Here is a 17,465-nt window from a genome sequence, read left to right as displayed (position 1 = left end):
AATAATATGAATAATTCCACTAAGACAGTGGGCATAAACCAGAGCATATGGTCTTCCTCCCTTAGTTATGCATTTTTAAGGGTTAGGACCAGGCAGCTTCAGTCAAATTGTCTACCTAGTTGATTGTTTCCACTGTGTCTCCACCTATTTTTTTGTCCTGTAGAACATCTTTTGGGGCCAAGAAATGTGGGCCTCTACTGAAAAGGAATTAATAATGGGATTAATAGAAACAATTACAATTGACTGTGTTTGTGCAGGCTCTGCATCATGGATAAAGAATGAATAATTGTACCTGTATTAATGAGCATTATAGGTTTTTCTCATCCATTATTTCCTAACTGTGGTTATTTATATGACATTTCAATTATACTAGTATAAATAATATGGACATGAGATTTACAGTTTAGGGTATGATGTATTAAGATTATATGCAAATACTGTGCCAGTTTAGAAACATAACAAATTTTGTTTGGGTAAGGATTCCTTTGGTGTGGGACTTTGCGTGTGCCAAGTAAGAAGCTCTACCACTAAGCTTATTGTGCCCTTTAAGCAAGGAATTGAGCGTCATTGGATTTTGTTACTTATTATTTATCTTATTTTAAAAATAAGTCTCCTACAGATGTCAAAGAGTAATTATATAAGAATCCAAGCCTATATCTGAATTTTAACATAACCATAGTCCTTAGACAATGTTGTCTGTATATGTGAAATCAAATCTTTTTTTTTTTTTTTTTTTTTGGTTTTTCGAGACAGGGTTTCTCTGTGGTTTTTTGGAGCCTGTCCTGGAACTAGCTCTTGTAGACCAGGCTGGTCTCGAACTCACAGAAATCTGCCTTGCCTCTGCCTCCCGAGTGCTGGGATTAAAGGCGTGCGCCACCACTGCCCGGCTTGAAATCAAATCCTTTTTTTTTAAGAATTTTTTTTTAATTTTATTTATTATTATGTATACAATATTCTGTCTGTGTGTATGTCTGCAGGCCAGAAGAGGGCACCAGACCTCACTACAGGTGGTTGTGAGCCACCATGTGGTTGCCGGGAATTGAACTCAAGACCTTTGGAAGAGCAGGCAATGCTCTAAACCACTGAGCCATCTCTCCAGCCCCCTGAAATCAAATCTTAACTAGTTAAATGTTTAACACAATTTCATAGACCTGGTGTATTTTTATTTTAGTTTTTGGGACTATATCTCATGTAACCAAGGATGACCTTGAATATTTGATTCCTGCCTGCCAGTTCCCAAGTATTTGAATTACAGTTGTGTGTCTCCACACCAGTTTTATGGAATTCTGAGTCTTCAGAACATTAGATAAATAAGCACTGTTCCAGCTGAGCTACATTTCCATCACACACACACAATTTACTGTTTGTGGGGGGGGGGTTATTTTTTTGTTTGTTTGTTTGTTTGTTTGTTTTTCGAGACAGTTTCTCTGTCTAACTGTCCTGGAACTAGCTCTTGTAGACCAGGCTGACCTTGAACTCACAAAGATCCATCTGCCTCTGCCTCCTTAAAAAATGCTGGAATTAAAGGTGTGCGTCACCACTGCCTGCCTACCTAAAACTTTATTTCTGTGTGTTGGGTGGGGTGTGCAGCACATATGCTTTAGCATATGTGAACTTCAAAGCACAATTTATGGTAATATGTTTTCTAAAGAATGTCCATTTGTGGGCCCTGGAGAGAATAAAAGTACAGGTGACCTGGATTATATATTACCAGAACCATAAAGGTAGAAAGAACCATCTCCACAGAATTTCTTCTGACCTCAATACCCGCACATCTCTCTTGCTCGCCCTCCTTCCCTCTCCCTCTCTTTCTCTCTCACACAATTTTTATTTTTTTAGAGAATGTCAGATTGAGGCTGGGAATATAGTTTATTAGTAGAACCTTTACTTAGCATGTGTGAAGCCCTAATTTTAATTCCCAGCACTGCAAAGTAGTAAATAATAGATGAATAAAAATTTTAAGTGTTACATAATCCATAATAAATGACATGTTATTTAGACAGGTTTCCCATTATAAAAATGTGAGCTTATCTTTCTTGTTCTTTAATTGTCATTTATGCAGAAAGTGTTGGGTAGTTTTATATTAAAATATGGAAGCTTCAGCCAAGTAGAAATTAATAGTTTCTTTGGACTCTAAGTTTTTTGTTTCTGTTTTTTGTTTTTTGTTTTCTTTTTCATATTGGACTGAAATCTGGCACCCTGTAACTTCCATCTGTTGGTTCTAGTTCTGTTCTCTGGAGCAGCATGGAGTAAGTGTCTTCTTTTAGAAGACAGCTATCACCTTTCCTAGAATCTTCCATTTTTATATGAAATAAAATCCTTATCTGTAAGTTTCATTATTGATTCCCTTTGGTCAAATTTTAGTTGATCAGTATTTTCTATAATGCAGGCTAAATATGGTGGCCCAAAATATTAATTCTATACAACCTTCCTATGCTACTATGCACACCAGTATAGAATACACTGTACTTTATAACCCATAAGTCACATACTCACAATTTATTAGTGCTATCAGCAGTACACACACCCCCAGCTATTCTTAACTGTTGGCTCTTACTAAGCCTTGTTGTCAGCCAAACATTTGAGCTATTGGGTGTCTCTGCTTTGGAGAAGGCATGTGTTACCTTTGTAGGACGGCCTTAGCAAGTGAGCCTTTAATGAAAACTAAACTATACTGTCTTATGATCACATCTGTATGACTTGAGTTTATGTAGCACAGATTCATTTTAGAAGTTAAAGTAACATTTCTATAAGAATTTTTAGGTGGAATTGATTTGATTACTATTTTTGGAAAACACTTTTGCCTTTTGAGGCTTAAATGGGAATGACTATAGAGTATCTGCCTTAGGGCCTTTTACAACAACACATTAAATTTCTAAAAGAACTTATTTAATGAAATGCTTCTTGTAAGCTGGAAATTTTATCATATTTATCATATATAAGTTGTATAATACAAGGTCTTTTATTGAGATTTTAAATTGTGTAAAATAAACTATATATAAAGGGTTTTTTAAATTCCTAATTTGATGCAAATTTTTTCCTCTGTTTTATATCTCTGTTTTCTTGCTTTGACATGTGATTCGTGGTCTGATGCATAATATATGTAAATATATAAAGTATTTATAATTAAGGAATGGAAATTTATTTTAAAAACACTAATAATAGTATTGAGTAGAACGTATTGAGTTCAAATAAATACTTGCCCTTCAGTAGTCAGTAATTCTATTACTTGAAAAATATGCTTTTAGTTGATAATTTTAAGATTATTCCTTGATTTTAAAAAATTAAATTATAACTTCCCATGTTTCTTAAGTTGATAAGTGATTTTAAATGACTATCTGCTTGGTTTTAAAATTAAATTATTATATTTATTCTTCTACTTCACAATATAGCCAGCAGCCAGCTTCGGGTGTAGCCTATTCTCATCCAACCACAGTTGCTAGCTACACTGTCCATCAAGCTCCAGTAGCTGCTCACACAGTTACTGCTGCTTACGCACCAGCAGCCGCCACAGTTGCAGTTGCCAGGCCTGCTCCAGTAGCTGTTGCAGCTGCTGCAACAGCTGCTGCTTATGGAGGCTACCCCACTGCACACACAGCAACAGACTATGGTTACACCCAAAGGCAACAGGAAGCACCACCACCACCACCCCCAGCTACTACACAAAACTACCAGGTAAGAAAACGACTAGCTTCAGTAGCTTTAACATACACATTTAATTGGTTCAGGTATAATGGAAGGCTTAAGCCAGTGCTTGTAAATGTACTTCCAAGTGGTAGAGAGACGTGAATGATTTCCTAGGGTATGATCCAAGCATTAAGTATCTTTGCAGTGGGATTTTATATTCTCCTTTGCTACTTTTACCTTACTACACATATATATATGTTTGTTTAATTTTTTTGTAAAGTTTACACAAATTATTGTTTAAATGCTTTCATCTTACCCTAAATTTATGGAGAAAAGAAAGGGAAGTTTGAAATTCATCGTTGTAAGCCCCATTGAATAAATATTACATGTTTTCTTCTTGAAACTTAAAGTTGCTGTTCCTTTTGCTTACGCTTTTATGCTGTATTACCTAGTCCCATGGAAATTCTATCTAATACTATAGCATTCATCTTTAAAGGCAAAATTGCAGTCAGTTTTTTGGGGGGGGGGTAAAATGGGTTATTTAATTAAGTAATATTTAAATGTTTTGAAATTATTGAAGTCAAACACTACCTGAAGTATTTTGAGGTTATTTTTAAAAGTTCAAAATTAGTTACTTGTATTGAAACTTAATTGTCTTATTTTTTACTATTTATTATCTTTATGTTCATTGTTAGTGTTCTGTTTTCTTATAAACTAATCATTTATTGATTAGTTATATTGTATTGAAACATAGTCTAGGCCTATAACTAACTCTGTTTTCTTTTCCTTTATTGTATATTTACACAGTAAGGATTTTTTTTCCTGCCACCTAAATCAAGGCTTTTGTTTTTGTTTTACATTTCTTCTTTTAGGACTCATATTCATATGTAAGATCCACAGCCCCTGCTGTAGCTTATGATAGTAAGCAGTACTACCAACAGCCAACAGCAACTGCTGCTGCTGTAGCTGCCGCTGCCCAGCCTCAGCCTTCTGTGGCTGAAACCTACTATCAGACAGGTGGGCTTTATGTAAACAGCTTTATTATAAATGATAAAAGTAATAATTTGGGGTATTCTAATGAAAACAAACTGCAGAGTCCATCTACAATGATTCTATCAGTGTCCTTGTTTTCTACTACTGTAATGCCATTGAGTCACAGAGATGATTAGGAGAGAAGTTGGTGTCCTTTTGTTCTGGATATGTATGCTGTTTGTGATTTACAGCATAGGATTCCTCTCTTGCTGAAGTCAACTGTACAAAAGAAGCTATGACACTAACTTGTCCAGACTTTACCAGACTTGACTTATTTTATAATGCTGACTGTCTTAGTAACCATTTGGTACTTTCATGGACTCATATTTTTATCTGTAATGACAGGTGGTTCTGTTACCAGCCACTGTTAATGGGTTTCACTTCCCCAGTTTGTAAAACTAATTGTTTAGCTTCCCCCACAACCCTTTTTCAGTCTACTACTATGCCCAGAGTACTGAGCTAGCTATATCTACTGAATATCCATAATGTGAAGTGCAGTACATATAATAGTTCAAATGCAGAAGTTTTTTGTCTGTAGAAGCCTCCATATTTAAAGGATAGACTTATTATAGACTTAAACTTTACCAAAACAAATCACAACAACAAAAGCATTTTTAAGGAGCTTTATTTTAAAGCTGAGGAGATAGGAATATAGCTCATTTGAAAGAGTGCTTGCCCTGTTATTCATGATGCCCTAGGTCCAACCCGTAACACCATATGACTCTAGACATGGTGACTCATGTCTGTAATCCCAGCATTCAATGGGTTGAAGTAGGAATATCAGGAGGTCAAGATTATCCTTCAGCTTCATAGCAGATTTGAGGCTAGCCTCAACTATATAGCCTTGACCCTCTTTCAAAAAGTAAATAAGGCTGAGGTCTGAAGATTGAGTAATACCTTATATTTGAAGATGGATTAGAATCCTTGGTTTAAAAAAAAAAAGTCAAACTGACTCTATCATGGGTAGGAGGTGCCTTCGTCTCCCTTTTCATCCCTGTCCTTTAACACATCTATACATGAAATCGTTGACCACATTTCTTCAGTGTCTCTGGTGTTTTGATTTTGTAAATCTCTTACAAGTTGGGAGAGTGATTGCCCTGAAAACTATTTTGAAAGTGGATACCTACATGTTTATAATCCCAGCATATGGGAGGCACGAGTTTAAGACCAGACTGGGCTTTCTAGTAGTTGTAAGGCCCTGTCTCAGAATATGTATGTATGTTGATAAATTGCAATGGCTGGCCTTTTTATGATCCCTTTTCTGTTTGTATATATAATAAACAAGCTTCATAGTTATTCCAAGGCTAGTCTTGTGCTTAAGAGTACTGGATTATCTAAGAGTCGGAAGATTTTTAAGTTATGACATTGACTGACTTTTTAGTTACTTAGGAGTTAGTTTTTCTTTAATACTATCTTAATTTGTGTTGTTTGAATCAGGTATAGGTAAGTTTAAAATTACCTTAACTGAGTATCAAGTTTTTACTCCTGTGTATTTAGGCATTTCTCAGAAATGAAATCATTGAGTGACTAGTAATTAATGAGAAATATATTTGATAGGATTTTTCATATTTGAGTGTTGAAGACAGTTTAGTAAAACATGAATAGTAGTCATTTAAGGATAGCTTTTTTGAGCTATATGAAGAATAAGTAACATTTGTGGTTTTGAGTTAAATTCAGTGAGTAAATCAGTAAAATGCCATTGACAGTATACGAGTAAGTTTCAGGATTAAGCACTGAAATTTTTAATATGAATTGAAATACAAATTTAGCTTTCTTTGTTCTGTTTGTAAAATTAATCCTTTCAAGTAGACTGGTTTATATATTCACATATCCACAAGTTATATAAAAACTTTTGATCTGTCATTTATAAATAGTACTGCTTTTCTGGTTGTAATTCTGATGAACTGTAATGCCAGAAATGAAGAAACATATTTTATTCAAGTTAGTAGTAAGAATCATATCGTTTGCTCAGAAGAAATTACTAGGACTTCTGATCGCTATTGCTTTTAGTTTTTTAAGTATATTGTTACAATGACTGTAGTTACTCTTCTCTTTTTCTGGTGTCTTTCTTGCTTTAGCTCCTAAAGCAGGTTATAGTCAAGGTGCAACACAGTATACTCAAGCCCAGCAAGCTCGACAAGTGACAGCCATAAAACCAGCCACACCAAGTCCGGCTACCACTACTTTCTCCATATATCCTGTGTCCTCCACCGTACAACCAGTGGCAGCTGCGGCTACTGTGGTACCGTCCTATACTCAGAGTGCTACTTACAGTACCACAGCAGTTACTTATTCTGGTAAGACTGACAAGCTGTATTTAAATGGTAAACAAATTGCAAAGCCCTGGCTAGAAACTGTCCTGATTTTTCTCTGTAATTATTTTACTTATAGTAGCAGGAATTGAGAAAAATCGATTCATGGTTGTTAAAATAAGTATTTGTACCTAATATGACAAAAGGTCCATATTATAAGCAATGTTGTTGATGATGGTGGTAGTAGAAGCTCTTAGCAGAGTATACTGCCCTTTGAGGGAATTTGAAAGCTAATCTTCTGACCTAGCCTTTCAGTTGGAAGAGAGAACATACAGTCCTCTGCAGAATTGTTTCCTGATAGTGAACTTGAAAACTCAAGGTTAACACTTGAAGACTACCATAGACAGATTATTATTGTTTCTTTTGGTTCTTGGTGAACTATTTCTTCATATTTATTGTCAGAAATAAATAGTCCCTGAAAATGTTGGCAACTTTTTTATAAACATCCATGAGGGTGAAGTTATATGACACATCTGTCTTAAATAACAATGGCTTGATTTCTGACTGAGTAGTTAATTTTGCAGGGATGAAAACTGTATGTATGATTTTGTAGACTCCTAACTATGTACTGTTGTATGTTTATTGCTTTTATTCTTTAATACCCTATCATTTTCTGTGTAGGGTTTAAGGTGGCATAGACAGTTTTAGTTCCTACCTTTTGCTGCTTTGCTATATCCTGATTATCAGAAAGAAGCCTAGATAATGAATTTTAAAAGATATCTTTGTTTTTCTCAGATTTCTTATCCTGTCTCTAGGAATACAGGAAAGCAGATAGTTTGGGAAGAGCATAATGTGATATTATACTGTACATACATATGTGTGCAAAGCCTTTGTATACTGATGTGGTTGCTGTCTTTGCTTGGCAACATGTGGAAACAGATTGGAATGAGGAAAGAAAGGGTCATGTCTGAGAAGTCTCACCAAATTGATGAATGATGGAGACTTGATTAAAAGAAGTTAGGGCAGAGAATCATTTTTGTTAAGAGTAAAGACATAGTCAGGATTTTCCCTATTTAGGGAATGAATCTTTTCAATTTCAAGATACTGTTATTTCTACTCATAGGATTTCCTGATTAAGTTTATTTGCTGCATTCGTTGGTTGATAGTTAAAACTGAAGTCAGGATTATTGCAATGGAATATTATTGAACATATTTTAAATGTCTACATTATCTTTGGTCATAGTTTCTCTCTTGCGTATGGTCTGTAATATGTAATTATGCAATCTGGTATTTTGCCCTAAGTTCTTCAGAAAATATATTTTTTTAAATATATATTTTATTTTAAAGATTTATTATGTCTACAACATTCTGCCTCCATGTATGCCTGCACGCCAGAAGAGGGCGACAGATCTCATTACAGATGGTTGTGAGCCACCATGTGGTTGCTGGGAATTGAACTCAGGACCTCTGGAAGAGCAGCCAGTGCTCTTAACCACTGAACCAACTCTCCAGCCCCCCCCCCCGAAAATATTTTGTAAGCATAAAGATACTCTTTTTACATAGCCACAATATCAGAACCTCTCAGGTTACTTGACTATACTTTGTATACTTTAATGACAACTTATTTTAAAAGTTTATTAATGCTTGTGTGTAAGAGAGAGTGTATGTGTAAATTGGAAGACAACTTGTAGGAGTTGGCTCTCTCCACCATGTGAATCCCAGGAACCAAACTCAGATGATTTAGATTTAGCTGTAGACCCCACAGTTGTGACTGACAACTTTCTTTGTTGTTGTTTTTCAAGACAGGCCCTGATTGTCCTGGAACTGACTCTATACACCAGGCTGGCCTTGAACTCACAGAGTTGCTACTGCCTCTGCCTCCTGAGGGCTGGGATTAAAGGCATGTGCCACCATGACCTGGCTGATGACAACTTTCTTATATCAACTGCTTTTTTTTTTTACGTGTACCCAATGAACCACAATTTTAATAGTAAGGAAAGCAAACATGGGTACTATCAAATATAAATTTCTGGTTAACTTTGGTGGAGTCTTTTTTTCCCCCAACTTTTTTTTTTTTTTTTTTTTTTATTTATTATATACAATATTCTGGTGCCGGAAGAGGACACCAGACCTCTTTACAGATGGTTGTGAGCCACCATGTGGTTGCCGGGAATTGAACTCAGGACCTTTGGAAGAGCAGGCAATGCTCTTAACCACTGAGCCATCTCTCCAGCCCCTCCCCCAACTTTTTTATAATAAAATGTAAAATTAAATGATTGAGATTGGCAGACAAACTAAGATCTTAGTGATTATACTTCTCCAGGTAAATAATGTATGTTTATTTTCTCCTAATGTAGACAGTTTTAATTTTGAATTGTTGTTCAACAATCTGGGTGATTTGGTTTTAAGACATGGTCTCTCTGTTCCTAATGCTAGCATAGAATTTGGATATAGCTTCGGCAGGCTTTATATTCACTGTGATCTTTTTGCCTTGTCCATTTAAGTGCTGAGATCATAGGTATGCACCATCAAATCAAGTGTTGATTTCTATTTTCTTTCTTTTTTTGTACATTTATTTATTTGGGGAAAATGAGTGCACTTGTCATGATGTAGCAGTATTTTTTTGTCTTTTTATGTATATATTTAGGTTCAGCCAGTTTTTTAAGAAAAGAAAAACTACTTTTGAATGTTCTTTCTGTTCAATTAATTGCTTTAGGAACATAGAATAAATAATTCCTGCTTATTTCCAATTCATGATTCCATCTTTGGTTCATTGCCTGTTAGGTATCTCCATTAATAAAATACCTTTTCTTTTTCTCATTAAGTAATCCATGGACCTGTTGTCCAACTACCAACTGCAGGTTGTCATGTTTTGAAAGTATAAGTAAATAAATTTATTTGGTGGTGTAGGAATTTTTGTTGTTTTTAACATGTTGATCCTTAAGGAATTCCCTTCCACCTCAGCACTGTAGATTCCTTTTATCATATAGTATCTTGTAATCCATTGACTCTCATGTCTCTTTGAGACATTATTTTCATGAATTTGAGCAGTGGGATCCTTTTATTCCTGAGTCTTTTGGACATTGCCAGATTAGTCATTGAGCACTTAGGATTTTCTTGCCCTAGATTCAGCAAGCAGCCATTTCAGTAAGGATCCTTAGGTTTCTTATAAATGTGACTGTTACTTAGAAACTTGCTGTTTCATTGTATTTTATTCTTTGGATAATAGTATATTTTGAAGTGTGTGTACACAACACTTCTAATGTTTTTTGCTGTTTTATATTTTTTATTATGTATAGTAGGAGGGGCAAACACACAGTATACCTGTGTGGATGTAAAAGGACAGCTTGTGGGGGTTGATTCTCCCCTGCCATGTGGTTCCCAGGTATCAAATTCAGGTTGTCAGCTTGGAGGCTAGAGAGATGGCTCAGTTTAGAGTATGTACCTCTCTTACAGAGGACCCAAATGGGGTTCCTAACACCCATGTCAGGTAGATACCAACAGCCTGTGATCCCAGCTACAAAAGATTCAATGCCTCTGGTTTCCTCAGCACTTGCGCTAACAAGCACATAACTTGCACACATACACAGTGTGGTATTTCAACACATGTATAATGTGTAGTGATAATCAGGATAATATGCATACCTACACCTCAAACACCATTCCTTTATGTACAGATACTCAGATACATCTCTGCTAGCTCTCTTGAAATTATCTGCCTCTCTTGAAATAACCATAGTCATCCTGCTATGTTATATTAAGCATTAGAACATATTCCTCCTGTACCTGAAATGCCACACTATATCCATAAATACACTATTTTGTATACTAGAATATTACACAGTAGCGATGTGAGTCAATAAAATATATGGGCCGGCAAGATGGCTCAATGAGTAAAGATGCTTGCCACTACGCTGTAAACTTAAAAATATATTTTTTTAATTGCATATATGCCTGTGTGTCTTCTAATACTTCCCTGTATCTGGGACACTGCCTTCCATATAGTGGACCCCCAAATTTAAATACACATTTATACACACCAAAGATACATATAGTCAACTAAGTTTCAATTTTGTAGATTCCGTATAAAAGATAAGTCTACCAGATGTGAAGCCCTCTGTTCCAATATTGATTTTAAAACATAATTTTATATGAGAATCATGGTTTTAATTAATAAAAGTAGCTTTACTGGTTTTGTGTTTTAGTTTGTTTTTTATATATATAGATATATATATAAATTTTCTCCCTAAATTTTCTAGTCATATTGCATAGTCGGACTGTCCTGAGTTCCAGGGTTCAAATGTAATTCCTGCCTCAGCTTCTTAAGTAGATGAGACTCCATGCATATATCACCCTAATTGCCAGCTCTCTGTATTGATTTTAGACAGGTTACATGGGTTGTTTGGGGGCGGAGGTTGGTGGTGGTGGTTTGGTTTGGTTTTGGTTTTGAGAGGTGGGTGTAGGGGTGTGGGGTTGTGCACTGGCGTGCGCACATGATTCCATATAGGTATTCACAGGTACACTTTTGCTACACATGGAAGTCAGAGGAAAGCATTTAGGAATGGTTCTCTCCTTCCCTGTTTTCCAGGAATTGAACTCAGGTTATCCGACACGATTAGCAATCTTGCTAGCTTTATTGTGGGATTCTTTTGTTTTTTGTTTTTCTTTTTTTTTTTTTTACAGTAAAATTTAAACTATGGTTCTGTCTAAATTTGAAAGCATTTGGCTGGTGTTCTTTGATTATATTGATTTGAAGTTAGTTTGGTGTTTTTTGTTTATTTTAGTTTGAATTTCTGTTTTGGTTTGTTAAATAGAGGCTAATATTAATAGGATGCCTAATAAAGTTCATTGAAGTATAGAATCTTTCTTAAAACCAGTCACACCAAGAGTTCTCTATCATATAGTCATTACTGGTATACCTACGTTTTTCCTCTTTTGGGTGTTTTCTTCTATCACATTTTCCTATCTTGAAATTTCATAAGCATCTTATAATCACAAAATTTAAAAATACTTTCTCAAAAAGTTACTTAACTTCTTTATTGTTGTTAGCCTTGTCAATTTTGAGATTCTTATGATTCTCGTTACTCATATATCTCTGCTTCATCTTCCAACTCATCTTTTCTTCTGTGTGTAGATGTGTTGCAGTAAGTAGGTCAGAAGTCATTTGCTTATATTAGATTAGCTTTTAAGAACAAAAAGTTCAACATTCCCCATACCCTCTCTCTTTCTGTACTGAGGATTAAATCTATGTCCTTGTGCTGTCTACTGCCATGCAATAATTCCAGTCCTAGTTCTCTTCAGTTTTGTGCTGTTCTGCCATCTTGGTTTTCCTTCTCTTCTTGCCCACCTATTTATTACATTCTTTTAAGGAGCTGACTTGGGGTATGGTGAATAGGCAGTGCAGCGGAGTTGAAGAAGATAAAAAACGTCAAACTCTTTACAAATTTTAAAGCCAGCGCGTCACTGAACATCAGTGTTTATGGGACAATCATTAGCATAAAATGTTTATTCACTATAGATTCCCAACAGTGTAAATTGACCTACTGTGTACATTAAACCAGAAAACACCTTGCTGCTTTCATAAAAGTTTTGGAAGAAAGAACCTTATTAGTTCTTAGTTCTTACAAGGTCTTGTAACTTGTTCTTTTACTAAGCTTTATTATCTTGCATCCCAAACTAGCTTGTTTGTTTCTTGCTCTACCATTTGTACAAACCATAGGTTGATGACTGGAACTTAAAATCTTGGTGATATTTATCTTTTTCATTTTACCTATTATTCTCTTAATTTTTCAAATCTTTAGTTTTGGTTGTGAGCCTAACCTTTAAGGGCTGAGCCATCTCTCCATCGCTAAATCTTAACTTATGAAGTACTTTTGAATTTTTCCTACTTGTGATTCTTCAAGTCCATTGCTTTGTAAGATCTGTTCAGAGGGACAGTAGTTTCTGTACACATATTTGTCAAACACATTCCTTCCTTTGAGCATACAGTAAGCATCTTTTAAGTGAAGGACTAAATATTACACTTTTCTTACACCTTCATAACATCTGTGTCAAGTAAATATTTTAGTGATGGTGTAGAAGACTGGTAAGTTTTATGTTGGAGATTTCCTGAGATAAGATATACATATTGTAAATATGCACGTATAAGTCTACCTTTTGTCAGCATTTATTGAATTTAAACTTATAATTGACATTTAACTTGTCCTTTTATAATCATATAACATAATCTTTGTTTCGTTTTATTTGTAAGGTACATCTTATTCAGGTTATGAAGCAGCCGTATATTCAGCTGCGTCTTCCTACTACCAACAGCAGCAACAGCAACAGAAGCAAGCAGCAGCAGCAGCTGCTGCTGCTGCAGCAACAGCTGCCTGGACAGGGACCACCTTTACTAAAAAAACACCATTCCAAAATAAACAACTGAAACCAAAACAGCCTCCCAAACCACCCCAGATTCACTATTGTGATGTTTGTAAGATCAGCTGTGCTGGACCACAGGTACTTATATTGCGTATTTACCATGAGTTTCAGTGGTTATTTTTCATAGTTGAGTAGGGTTGATGTTCTGACTCCTGTGCCTACAAAGCACATTCACATAACTGTGTATTCTACATCCAACAATTCACCCATAGATCAAAAATATGCATGTGGAAGACTACATCAGTGTAGAATGCCTGCCTTTTTCCTTTTCATTATTTCCTAAATCATGCAATATGCCTTTACTCAGAATTTACAGCAGGTATTATAAATAATCTAGGGATCTTAATGTGTATATATAGTAAACTACATAGATTGTGTACAAATAACTTTGCTGTTTTATTTAAAGAACTTGAGCATGCTTGGATTTGGTAAACAGTTTCCTACAACACTGAGAGATGGCTGTATTTCACTAAACATTTCTTTAGAAGTAGTATTGTAACACAAAGGTGTGATAATCAAGAAGACTGTAAAAGTGATTGTAAATATAAGAAAAATGAAGAAAACTAATCCCCTCACACCATCCTTTTTAGGAAGCCTCCTTTGCTTTTTATATAAAACTAAAAGTTTTTATTCAAATTAACCTATACGTTTAAAGGTTGTATTCCTGATGAGATTGTTTTGTACATGCTTTATAGATTGTAACATCTGTAACTTTGTCCATGAGGGGACTGGGAACTTGGAAGTTAGAAAGGTATAAGGAAGTTGAACTATGGTGCTGGGGATGTATCTCAGTTAGTAAAATACTGGCCGATGAACAGACCCATAGACTCAAGTCCCCACAACTGCATAGACCAAACATGGTAGTTGCTGCACACCTGTAATCCCAGTACTGAGAAGTAGATGCAAAAGAATGGAAGTTCATTGTCGTCCTTGGCTGTGTCTCCCTCTACTTACTTAAAAATAAGATCAACCTATGAAGAATGTGAGTCCTTTATTTTTGTTATAATCCTGCCATCTACACCTTAAAATCTGTAATTCAAGCATGGTCTGCTAATGAGTCATCCCTTCCTAAACCTTACTTGTTTTGACTATGACAGAGTCCATTTTTTTGTCAAGTATAGAGTACACATCTGTAATCCCAACTTGTAAAGCAGAAGTAGGAAGATTAAAAATTCAAGGCCAGCCTGGCCTGCATTGCAAAGTCTGTCTTAAAAATAAAATGTTTTTATATAAAAATTTATGTAAGTGTTGGCTAGAGGAATGGCTCTGTGGTTAAGAGCACTTGATCATGGGGAGGACCTGGGCTGGGCTTCCAGCTCATGTGTTCTGACTCACATAACTACTCATCCATAATTACAGTTCCAGAGGACATGAGGGTTCTTGCTTTTGAGGGTACCAGGCATAAATGATTTTTAGATTTTAAAAAATTTTACACCAGCAGCTTGGCATATATAGAAAGCATTTTGGGCGGGAGAATAGATCAAATTAGACTCTTCATATTATTTCTCTTTTTCTAACTATATTCCACCAGTATATGCTTTGTTTGGGGGTGGTAATTATATTTTATTTTTGAAAGACATGGTCTCTCTATGTACCACCCTCTTCCCCTGAACTCATTGTGTAGAACATAATGTCCTGAGACTCACTGAGATCTACCTTCCTCTGCCTCCTAAGTGCTGGGATTAAAGGCGTGAGCCACTATACTTGGCTTGTACTTTCTAATTGAGCCACTATGCTTGACTTATATGTACTTTTTATTGGATTAGTTATGTTTTTAATATATAATTCCAGAATATTTTTAATTTTTTGTGTTGTCTGAATTGCTAACCCCTAATTAGAGTATTAAAATGTATGTACTCATAGTATATGTTCTTATGTAATATATTTACCTATAGATTCTAATGAAGGTTAGGTGTCAAAATGCATTCAGAGTTTCAAAGTTAAATTTTTAAATAATGCCTTTTATAAACAATTTTTATTATGTAGTAGTGGTTTTTTTCCCTCCTAATAACATAGGTACAGTTTCCCCTCATTTTAGTTCTTTTGTGGAATATTTGCTATCCTTTTTTTTTCTTTTTGCCCAATGTTATACATCAGTATTAAAAGATACAAGTTCTTGAAACTACAAGCAGTTTAATCTTACATTTTAACTGCACATGAAAGTGCTTTGTAATTCAACCTATTGGGTAAGGAATAAGGAAATAGTTCAGTTAGCAAAGTATTGGCTTTGTAAGCCTGCCACTATAAGTTCGATCCCCAGAAGTCATGTGTAAAAGAAAAAACAATTGCCTGATGTGGCCTGATCTTATAACATTGTTCAGAAAGCAGAAATAGACAGATCATGACTCTCTGTGGGTGGTCTCAATGGTAAGCACCTCTTGCAAAACAGAAACCTAGATTGTGCTTGCCCTGTATTCTCCCTGAGAACACACGTACTCACTAACATGTCTGCATCCTGTTCTCAGTAGTAGAATGCATGTCTGGCTTACTTCAGTCCCTGAATTCAGTCTTTGGTACCCAAATAGCAAAGTATTTTTATTAAATAAACTGCAGAGAACCACAGATCATATGTACAGAATCTCTTACGTTCTTAAGTGCTTTTAAAATAGCAATTCTTATCTCTCCCCCCCCCCCCCTTTTGGGAGACAGTGTATTGTTACATAGCTCAGGACAGCCTTGAACTCAATGATACTCTTCTTCGGCCTGCTTAGTACTTAGATTACAGGTCTGCACCACCACACATTTACTGCAGTCTCTTTTTGTTGTTGCTTTGGGGATCTGTCTGTTTGGTTTTTTGTTTGTTTGATTTTTTGTTTGTTTTTTGGTTTTGGGGGTTTTTTCTGAGACAGGGTCTCACCAGGTAACCGTGCTGGCCTGGAGCTTACCATGTAGACCAGGCTAGCCTCAAACTCAATGCAGTTCTGTTCTGCCTCCTGAGTACTAAGATTAAAGGCAGTTTATAATCCCATTTTTAAATGAGTGTTAGAGATCTGAAAATTGAATAGAATGTTATAGAAAGAAAATTTGTACTTTTTGTTCAAAACAGACTTATAAAGAGCACTTAGAAGGACAGAAACATAAAAAAAAAGAAGCCGCATTGAAAGCCTCTCAAAATACCAGCAGCAGCAACAACTCAACTCGCGGGACACAAAATCAGCTACGTTGCGAGCTCTGTGATGTGTCTTGTACAGGAGCAGATGCATATGCTGCCCACATTCGTGGTGCTAAGCATCAGAAAGTAGGTGTTTTGGTCCCCCTCCCACTCACACACACAGCCTATGTCTTACTCTACTTATTTCACTTTTTCAACAGGGATTTGAAAAAAGATGACTTCAATTTTTGAAACCTTTGAGTATATCATAAACCTTATTTATATGTTAATATACATCAAGGTAACATCAAACAGTCATTGCTTAAAAGAAACACTAGAGACCTTTAAATTGAATTAAACCACTTCACGATTTGAGACTAAAGCATTTGTCTTGCTTAACTACAGACTGATTTACCTATAGACAAATCCTTTCATCAGTAAACTACGGACCCATATCTGTTTCACAGAGATTTTGTTTAAAAAAAAAATGAGTTTTGTCTGTAAAACCATAATTGAAAGAAAATTGCAGTTTTGATTTTTATATTATAGTCTCACTCAGACAATTTTTTTTTTAAATGAACACATTTGAGTTTCCTGACAGGTGTGCTTTTTGTTTTGTAGGTGGTTAAATTACACACAAAACTTGGTAAACCTATTCCTTCAACGGAACCAAATGTTGTTAGCCAAGCTACTTCTTCAACAGCTGTATCTGCTTCAAAACCAACTGCCTCTCCTTCAAGTATTGGCGCAAGCAATTGTACTCTGAATACGTCATCAATTGCAACTTCTTCAGTGAAAGGTCTTTCAGCTCCAGGAAACTCGTCTCTTAATAGCACATCCAACACTAAAGTGTCAGCGGTATCTACCAATATGGCTGCCAAGAAAACATCTACACCCAAAATAAACTTTGTTGGCAAGTACTAAAGATTGATTCTTTGTGTCCCTTCTAACTCTGTCAGAGTGGTTTTTCTTTTCCATTGTGTTGCTGGGTATTGAACCCAGAACCAGGCAAACACTGTACTACTGAGCAGCCTCTATTCTCT

General features: G+C 35.6%; 1 protein-coding gene across 6 annotated transcripts in view; it reads left to right on the top strand.

The window, feature by feature from the left end:
• Zfr (zinc finger RNA binding protein) overlaps positions 1 to 17,465 on the top strand; it is a 66,026-nt gene that overhangs the window by 15,816 nt on the left and 32,745 nt on the right. Inside the window, exons 3-9 of one of the 6 annotated variants that reach the window (XM_075975863.1) lie at positions 2,226 to 2,249; positions 3,393 to 3,675; positions 4,500 to 4,644; positions 6,738 to 6,956; positions 13,162 to 13,409; positions 16,378 to 16,569; positions 17,044 to 17,335. In XM_075975863.1, coding sequence (XP_075831978.1) covers positions 2,226 to 2,249; positions 3,393 to 3,675; positions 4,500 to 4,644; positions 6,738 to 6,956; positions 13,162 to 13,409; positions 16,378 to 16,569; positions 17,044 to 17,335 — 1,403 coding nt within the window. The remainder of the gene's footprint in view (positions 1 to 2,225; positions 2,250 to 3,392; positions 3,676 to 4,499; positions 4,645 to 6,737; positions 6,957 to 13,161; positions 13,410 to 16,377; positions 16,570 to 17,043; positions 17,336 to 17,465) is intronic. The other 5 variants (XM_075975864.1, XM_075975866.1, XM_075975867.1 and 2 more) reach the window with 5 other exon arrangements.

Source organism: Microtus pennsylvanicus, chromosome 6, assembly GCF_037038515.1.
Source record: "Microtus pennsylvanicus isolate mMicPen1 chromosome 6, mMicPen1.hap1, whole genome shotgun sequence".
Taxonomy (NCBI): Eukaryota; Metazoa; Chordata; class Mammalia; order Rodentia; family Cricetidae; genus Microtus; species Microtus pennsylvanicus.
This window is presented reverse-complemented; position numbering and strand designations above follow the sequence as displayed.